At 36.6% G+C, this 9,554-nt stretch overlaps 1 protein-coding gene across 1 annotated transcript in view; it reads right to left on the reverse strand.

The window, feature by feature from the left end:
• The window catches only part of ARHGEF38 (Rho guanine nucleotide exchange factor 38), a 134,926-nt gene extending 129,809 nt beyond the window's left edge, over positions 1-5,117 (reverse strand). The window contains exon 1 of the mRNA XM_051967447.1: positions 4,800-5,117. Coding sequence (XP_051823407.1) covers positions 4,800-5,007 — 208 coding nt within the window. The 5' untranslated portion in view covers positions 5,008-5,117. The remainder of the gene's footprint in view (positions 1-4,799) is intronic.
• Between the last annotated feature and the right edge of the window lie 4,437 nt (positions 5,118-9,554).

Below are 9,554 nucleotides of genomic sequence, written 5' to 3' on the forward strand. Positions count from 1 at the left end.
TTTTAAAAAATATGGAATTGAATTAATCCCCTTGATAATCGTTTTCTGAAGGGCACACAAACTTCATTTGCCTTGATTTCTATCCTACTGATCTGGAATCTAGTCTTTCCCTATCAAGGTTGGATTGGTTGATCAAAGGAGATTCTGTAGGAGGAAGGGGTCAGAAATGTGTATCATAGATTATCAGAGTTGGAAGGAACCTTAGATTGACCAGTCCAACTTTGTGTGCACCATTAATCCACTTCATATTTAAAGAAAACTAGATTGGTACTTGAGTCACATAGGTTGTTCCAATTCTTTCTCAAGTGGATTCCTCAAGGCTTGGCTTAAGTGTCACCTCATCATGGCTTAATCATTTTCCAACATTATACTCATTTTTGCATGCTTCATTCCTCCCTTCCCAATAGATTATAAGCTCCCTGAGGGCAGGAAATGTTGCCAGTTTTTATCTTTACATGAATAACAAGTGCCTTTCACACAATTAAATGGCTATCTCACAAAGTATAGTGTCTATCACACAATAAGTACTCAAATAGTGATGGTTTAATATATTATTTGTTGAATTGAAGGATTAGCACAATATTTAGCACAAAATAAATGACAGACCAGTGATACTCATTTACCATGAACGAATTTTTATGTTGATTGTTTGCTAATGGTGATATATTTTACCTTGCAACCACAAATATACATTGATTAGGTAACAGGCAGTAGAAAGGAAGGAGGAAATAGGGATAGGGGTGTAAGGGTAGCTTGTAGCACAGAATGTGTCTATGGAACAGAGCAAGAGATCACACACATTCTATCATTGATAGCATGAATGGGGGGGGAGGGGGGAAGGATTCCTGAAAGCATTGCCAAATGTAATCTGTAAACTTTATCTAAAATAAATATTTCTCCCAAGATACATACATATATATATATGTGCTATTTAGCTGTGCATATGGACACACATATCAAATTAGACCAATACTGATTGGTCTGTTATAAATGCATCATTCTAAATGCATATTCCTATGAAAAATCCTTCTCCAAAGACAATGATCTTAAGTAACATAACTGCTGTGGTTCCATTTTTAGACACTTTTCTGTAGCAAACTGTGAGGCAAACTTTAGGTGCTAAAATAGGATAAATAGTTGGGTGATGGGGGGACTAAGGGACAACTAGGATAGACTTAAATAATATAAGATAGCTGGTGGTACAATGGATAGATCTGGAACTGGAGTCAATGAGATCTGAGTTCATATTTGGGTTTAGACACTTAATAGTTGCATGACCTTGAACAAGTTAATTAATCTCTTATCTCCCTCAGTTCCTTAACTATAAAATGGGGATAGTAATAAAGAACACCTACTTAAGGATGTTGTAAAGATCAGTTGAGATATTTGTAAAGCATTTAGCACAATGTCTGGCACATAGAAATAGGTATGAATTTTATCTCAGATTTCTGAGATATAAATTATTACAGTGAAAATTAAACAATTGGCTTGAGTATTAGCTCCTGTACTTCCCTAACTGATTAACTCTTCCTGTATATTGTCTTTTCCCACTAAAATGTAAACACTTCAAGGTCAGGGACTCTCTTCATTTTGTATATAATCTCCAGTACTTTGCACATTTCCTGGCACATAGTAAACACTTAATAAATAATGCTATTTTATTCATTGGCATGCAATTCAATGTGTAGTTCATATATTCAATCACCTTACCAGCTCCTTTCATTTTTTAGAAGAAGAAGCAGGCCCATAAGAGCTTAAGCGCCTCTGCCAAGTAGAGGTAGTATTTGAATACTTACTCTAACATTCTTTCTAAAATCACAAATCTTAACATGTAATAGTGAGTATGAAGAAAACTTAGGAAGCATCTAAGAAATGTTCTAATTTTACATAGAAAGTGATTGACATCCAGAGAAATGAAGTGGCCTTCCCAAAGTCATGCAGCTGGTTTATGGCACAAGCAGGACTGGAACGAAGTTGCCCTTCCTAGTGTTCTTTCCCCTGTGTTGTACTGCCCTCCCTCTGATTGAAGGACTGGAGAGAAGAACAAACACCTCCTTCTAAACCCTCCATCTAAAGAGGATTGCAATGATAAATGTGAAATTGTACATATTTAACATGTTTCAGTACTAATAATAGCAACAACAACAACAATGATAAACTGGCTCAGGTGGTATCTTTTCCTTAAGTATAAGTCTTGTTTTTTTTCTTTCTGAACACACTTCTGAGATGCCGGAAATACTTTCAGCAAGTCTGTTCCCTTTGTATTTCCCAGTTACTTAATTGCTTTTAAAGACACAATACTTAATTAGCACAGCAGCTCCCAGAAATTTTGTTCATCATAGAAAAAGATATGGCAGATGTAAACATTCAAAAGAGATCTTTCTGAACCAGAGGCTGACTTCAGTGCAGATCAGATGACTTTAGTTTTAGAGACTCAAATGTATTTTATGGGAAAGGTGGGAGAGGCAGGTTTTGGGACATTATTTAGCATTCTAGAATATACTTAGAATTCTGCCAAGTACATACCAGCTTAAAGAGACATAGCATAAAGAGCATATCAGAAGGCCCAAATTTGACTCTTAACTCAGAAATTTACCAAATAGGTAATCAAGTAGGGCAGTTAGGTGACACAAAGAATAAAGCACCAGGCCTGGAGATACGAAGACGCTTTTTGAATTTAAACTTGGCCTCAGATACTTATTAGCTGTGTGACCTTGAGTTTTACCCAGTTTGCCTCAGTTTCCTCATCTGTAAAATGAGCTAGAGAAGGAAAGGGCAAACCATACCAGTGTCTTTGCCAAGAAAATCCCACAAAGACTTGGACATGAATCGACTGAACAATTAAAGCAAGCTAAGACTTAGTTTCCTCCTCTGTAGGAAAAGGATTGTACCTGTGATTTCATTGTTATAGGCAACTCCCAGAAGAAGAAACTCCCTCTACCTCCTTAGTTCCTCTATTTTCTCACGTTGCCTGAGAATCAGAGTTGGGCATTAACCTACCCAAGATCACACAGTCAGTATGTCAGAGCCAAGACCTGATCCCAGGTCTCCCTAGTTCCAAGGCCAGTTCTTTATTTTTGTTATTTATTAAATATATTATTTATTCCATGATCCTTCTCATCTTTACAAGGGGGAAAATAATAATATTTATATTATCTACCTTCCCAGGCAAGTGTCTTGTAATTTGGTAAAGCATAACTAGAAAGTGAGCTGTTATTATAGAGTGAGGGTCATTGGACCTTCAGACTCGGGGAGAAAAAAGAAATGAAAACAGAGGAGAAAGAAATAATGACATCTTCACTGCTGAAGATGCATGCCCCATTTGGACATTTCTATCATTACAAATGAATGCTATTCTAGACAGATTTTGCTCACATTTTCTATAAGACTGGTGCTACTTCCCTGTATGAGAAAACAAGTGCAATATCTCTTTGTACAATTGCCTAAATGGATGTCACAGTAATGTCTTATCTATTTAGATAAAAATAAAGGAAGTAAACTGACATTTATAAAACATTTTAGTATGAGTTCATATTTTGTCAGACACTATGTGATCCTAGGCAAATCACTTAACATTTCTGTGCCTCAATGTCCCCATCTGTAAAAAGGAGGATAAAATGACATCTAACAACTCTGCCAAGTTGTTGTGAGGTTAAAATGAAATAATATTTGTAAAGCTCTTTGCAAACCATAAAGCTTGAAGAACTCTCATCATCACTATCACCATCATCATCACATTTGTTGCTCAACTCCTTGAGGACAGAAATTGTTTTCTTTTACCTTTTTATCCTATCTCCTAGTAGAGTTCCCAGAACATAATAGACATTTAATAAATATTTATAATTGATCTATATCAAAATCCTGTGCTCTAAATACTAAGAGCATTATTAATCCTGTTTTACATATGAGGAAAGTGAAGCTTTAAAGAGATGAAGTGAAAATGATTTGTTTTGCTTCAACAGCTAATAATTTCAGAACCAGAATTCAAACTTCAGTGTTTTTTACTCCAAATCCAGCATTCTAGCCATTATATTAAGATTGTGGGATAAAAATTTTCAATAAAAAAAGAAATATACTGCTCATTTTATAAAAAGGAGATAAGAGAATAGTCATATAAAAATATCAATAATAAAAGATGCCAAATTGATTTATTAATTATCTAATAAGAGTGAGATTATGACTTCACTTACTATTTACAAGTCACATTCATGCTTTTTTTTTTTTAAAGGTAGACATTATACATCTATAAAAGGCAAACATTGCAATTCTGACCACTCTTCAGTGCTTCTAATTTAATTCATAGGATTGTAGATTTGGAACTGGAAGGGCCACCTAATCCAACTCTGTAATTTTACAGATTAAAAAATTAGATTAAATCCCTTATCTAAGGGCCCATAGATGAGAGAACAGAATTTGAACTCAGGTTTTCTGATTCCAGAAGTAGAGCACTTTGAATTGTTCTATGCTGCCTTTCCTGAGACAATTGCTACTACTTATAAGTTATTGTATTATTTGAAAATAAAAGCAAAAAAAGAGACAAATCTGGAAACAAAACAAATTGATTTGGCCACAGAAACTCCTTTACAGATTAGGAAACTGGTCCCCAGAAATTCAGAATGATTTTCTTAAGGTCACAGGGTAGACTACCAAACAATATTTTGAACCTAGCTCTTCTGACTCCAGTGCTGTCTCTCTAGTTCAAACCCTAGTCATTGCTTTATTTGAAAACAGAAGACTAGCAGAGAGACTTGGAAATTAAACAAATTGGTTTATCATCATCTCCTTTTCCAGGCACATACCTTGCAATTTTTGGTTGTATTCAGTTCTATCAGACTGACTTCTCCTCAAGGGGCCCGAATTACTGTGGTCCACAGCAGCACTGCTCTCCACAAGAGTGTCAGTCTTCCTCCTCTCCAACATGTAGAGTCTCTGCCTCAGAAAGGTCAAATTCTTTTTCTTAGTTTCCATGTTCTCTTTTCCAAAAGCTTCCTTAGTTTCCATCTGCATCAAACATAGGTAAACCTGAGGAACTCACCAAAGTTGACAGCTTGACGATTCACCGTGGGACAAAGGTTAAAGCTCCCAGTTTACCTGCTCCTTTTAATTAGACAACTTTGCTTCTGGGTTACCTGGCTGTGACGGCCACCTCTCCAGGATCCCGGAACTCCACCTCTATGAAGTCATTCTTTTCTGTACTTAGAGTCAGACTGGGGATCCTGCCACCTGTTACCTGAGACACCTGTAGCCCAGCGCTAGGTAAAGCAGGGGCTGCCCTGTCACATGCTCCAGAAACAAACAAGAATCCCATTGTGTGTTGTTGCGGGGGTGGAGGTGGGGGTGTATGGGGGTTTGGGGATTTGTGTCATGTCTGTATTGCTCTATTATTAATGTTTAAATTTGCAATTTATTGAAGCTTACAGTGTACATGCTTTCACTGTACAGGGAAGTATTATATTGCATGGGAGGCAAACATGGACATGTATGTGACTTTTAACTGGAATTCAATCCCTTGAGTGATAATTTTGGTGGGGAATTAGACAAAAACATATACCTGAATCATCCTTAGTGAAGGAGCCACTTGGGCATGCACATAAAACAACGTTTTTAGAAACTAAACCAAAACAAAACAAACAGGAAAACTATAGACATGATCACAACTGCATAAATGGAAATAATGACATTGAGAAATTGAAAGTGATTTATGTATAATTATAGTGATATAGAAATGAGAAGGCACTTCATTTTTTTCCTTGAAGAAATGGAGAAGGGATATGCTACAAGGGCAAAACTGCATACAATGTTAGAATAAGAATATATTCTTAATTTTCCTGAACTCTATTTGTAATCTTGGAGAAACTAGAGATTAGAGAGTATTTCATAATTTATTTAAAAGGAAAAGATTTACTAGGACCAAATGGATCCACAGTTTGGTCCCAGGGCTGAATGAGACTTTCTTCTCAAAGAATCAGCAAAATGAGAGTTCTCAATGACATATATACACATGGCTCAGATACAGGGGGTAGACTGAGATGGGGGGCGGAGTCAGGGTGCTGAGATCGGGAACAATCTGACAATCTGGACAGGGTGGAGGAAATCCGGAGATGGGGGGAGGCTTCTTTATAAGAGGGTATCTGACATTGCAGTAGGGTGGATGAGGAGAGGCATTCTGATATTCTAAAACATAAGATCTTTTATCTTAATCAAATATTCTGATAAAAAAGGAGGGGAGGTTTTGCAGGACTGAACTTTGAGAAGCAGGGAAACTGAGTCAGGATAATTATGACAACTGAGAACTGTGGCATGACATTTTTTTCTTTTATTATTTCTTATTCAAAAAAGGGGGAGGAGAGATTGGAGGAGGAGGAGGGAGGGCATTTTGAGAGATAGAGGAGAAGTAAAAGCAAAAAAATATTTTTAAAAATTATTTTTTTTAAATAGACCATTTGCAGAAAAGCAATTAATTTGTAAACTCTAATCTAGATTGTTATGTGGGGGGAAAAAACAAACAATAAAACAACTCCCTCTTTGTCCCCTGACTATATAAATTAAGAATCAGGTTGATTTGTCCCATTGGGAAAAGAGACTGGCATTTAAGAATGTTTTGCACTGGAGTAAAGTGATCCCTGTTGCAATGTGTGCACTGCTAGTGGGGGGGAGGGGAAGGCAGGAAGACAGCCATTTTTTTCAGGCTTCAGAAGTTAGTCTCCCATTCAGGATGGCACACAGTGTTTGCTTGTGATTAATCCTTCTGATGCGGATAAACTCTATAAAAACCTGTGTTCCCTTTAAAATTATCACTCTGAAACTGTCCCCTTTTAATCTGTAAAATTAACACTCTGAAACTGTCCCCTTTTAATCTGTAAAATTAACACTCTGAAACTGTGTTCCTTTTTGATCTGTAAAGAAGGGAGATTTGAGTCTCAGGCCCTCCTGGGAAGCATATCTCCCCAGACAAGTTAAGTGGCGTCATTTGACTGGGCTTTTCTAAGGCAAATCACCCCATTGATCTTTTGGGGATGCCAGATCGTTTTCAGGAAATTCCAATTGGAGATCTGGGCCTGATTTTGATAAACATCTAGGCCTGGTGACTTTAGCTTTCTTTTCAACCTGAGCCTCAAGATTCCTTTGTAAAGGACATTTTTTACAGAATGTCCAAAGTAGGACCCTACTGTGGTGACATTATCTTCTTAGCGCTAATCCCATTTCCTTAACAAGACTTGCTTCTGAGGAAGTCAGGCTTCCTAGCAAAGCTGGCTTCCTATCCAACAATAAACTTGCATTTTTGCCACCTACAACTCTTGGGGTTCGTGAATTTTTTCATGAAGAACCTGGGTGACCAAAAAGGGGATTTCCACAACTTTTTGCACTGCCACTAACCTCATCACTTTCACAGTTCAAATTCCTACTCTTCCAGGTCCAGATTCTTAACAAAATAAGGCTTAGAATTGTGCATAAGAGTTTTGATTTCACAGAGCCTTTTTCTTAAAGACTAAGAACCAGAAATAGGCAGCATTGAGCATGAATTACTAAGCTTACCTGGAAAAATTCAGAGCCAGGGTGAGAATTTGGAGTGGGACCACATCCACAAATTTCACTGCTTTAAATCATCTAGGACACTGAAGAGACAGGGAGGGAAGAAAGGCATGTGCATGTAAGGGATAGTGGACCTTTCATTTGAATATCTTTCATATATTTTAATTTGAAGTTGTTTTTCTCAATTGCATGTGCTGAGATCTCTAGGGGGGATTCATCTAAGCTGTGGGAATAAGACTCTGAGTTTTGTGTGGGAAGTTTGAGACACAAGATTTTATGAGATTTGTGCTTCCTATAGCAAAACCAAGCTTGTTTCCCATCACTACCTTTGTAAATTTTGCCTGGATATGTTTTTTGGTTTAAAAAATGAGTTCTAATTGATAATATTAGAGCTCAAAGAAAGAGTAAAGACTGAAGGGTAGTGAATTCTTTGGCCAAGGCAACCCACGAAACAGAGCAAAATATGAAATAACTCCCCAGTCAATAAGTAAACAAACATTTATTACATGCTTAGTATGTACCAGCATCATATAGTTCCCTTTCCTCCCCCCCATATACAAACGAGTCTGGGTGGTAAGTTTCATCATTAGTCTTCTGGAATCTTGATTGGTCATTATGTTGATCTCTCTAAAAACAATAGCAAGAAAGCATCTGGGTGGTACAGCATAAAGTCCTAGGTCTGGTGTCAGGAAAACCTGAGTTCTAATATGGCTTCAATCCTGTTAGCCTCAGTTGCCTCACCTGTAAAATGAGCTGGAGAAGAAAGTATTTTTGCCAAAAAATCCCAAATGGGCTCATAAGGAGTTGGACACAACAAATACAAAAGAAAAACATATTCAGTATATTTGTGTGATGGTCACAAAATTATCTTTGAGAAATTCTTTTTGAACTTTAAGTTGTCTTTTATCTTTTTGATATCTATAAGATAAAGAAATAGAATTTACTGAATAAAGTCATTAAAACTAGAAGAATCATCTGCTGAATCCCATTTTATAGGCCAAAGTGAAATGACTTGCCTCAACTCACACAGCTAAAATAATACTTAGGACTAGAACTTAGCTCTCTCAAATGTCCAGTCTAATGTTGTTCATTGTAGTAGATATGATTCTGAAAACTTATGCTTTATTTGGCAAAGACATGACTCTTAAATATACAATTTTTATTATTATATTGGCTTGACAGGAATGTAGCAGTCTTATCAGAGAACGATGAATGGATGGGATAAACCACTGGAAGAGATGTTAAAACTGTCTTTTTTTTTTGTCTTGAAGGAGGTAATCTTAGCAATGAAAATTTTAGACAACTTTTGGGAATGACACTTTCATGATTTTCTTTTTTTTTAATTAATTAATTAATTAGTTTTTAAATAGCCTTTTATTTACAAGTTATATATATGGGTAATTTTACAGCATTGACAATTGCCAAACCTTTTGTTCCAATTTTTCCCCTCATTCCCCCCCACCTCCTCCCCTACATGGCAGGATAACCAGTAGAAGTTAAATATATTAAAGTATAAATTAGATACACAATAAATATACATGATCAAACCGTTATTTTGCTGTACAAAGAGAATCTGACTCTGAAATGTTGTACAATTAGCCTGTGAAGGAAATCCAAAATACTGGCAGGCAAAAATATAGGGATTGGGAATTCAATGTAATGGTTCTTAGTCATATCCCAGAGTTCTTTTGCTGGGCATAGCTGGTTCAATTCATTATTGCTCCATTGGAACTGGTTTGGTTCATCTGATTTCTGAGGATGGCCAGGTCCATCAGAATTGGTCATCGTATTGTTGTTGAAGTATATAATGATCTTCTGGCCCTGCTCGTTTCACTCAGCATCAGTTCGTGTAAGTCTCTCCAGACCTTTCTGAAATCATCCTGTTGGTCATTTCTTACCGAACAATAATATTCCATAATATTCATATACCACAATTTATTCACCCAATTGATGGGCATCTACTCAGTTTCCAGTTTCTGGCCACTACAAAGAGAGCTGCCACAAACATTCTTGCACATACA

This window comes from Antechinus flavipes, chromosome 6, assembly GCF_016432865.1.
Source record: "Antechinus flavipes isolate AdamAnt ecotype Samford, QLD, Australia chromosome 6, AdamAnt_v2, whole genome shotgun sequence".
In the NCBI taxonomy this organism is placed as follows: domain Eukaryota; kingdom Metazoa; phylum Chordata; class Mammalia; order Dasyuromorphia; family Dasyuridae; genus Antechinus; species Antechinus flavipes.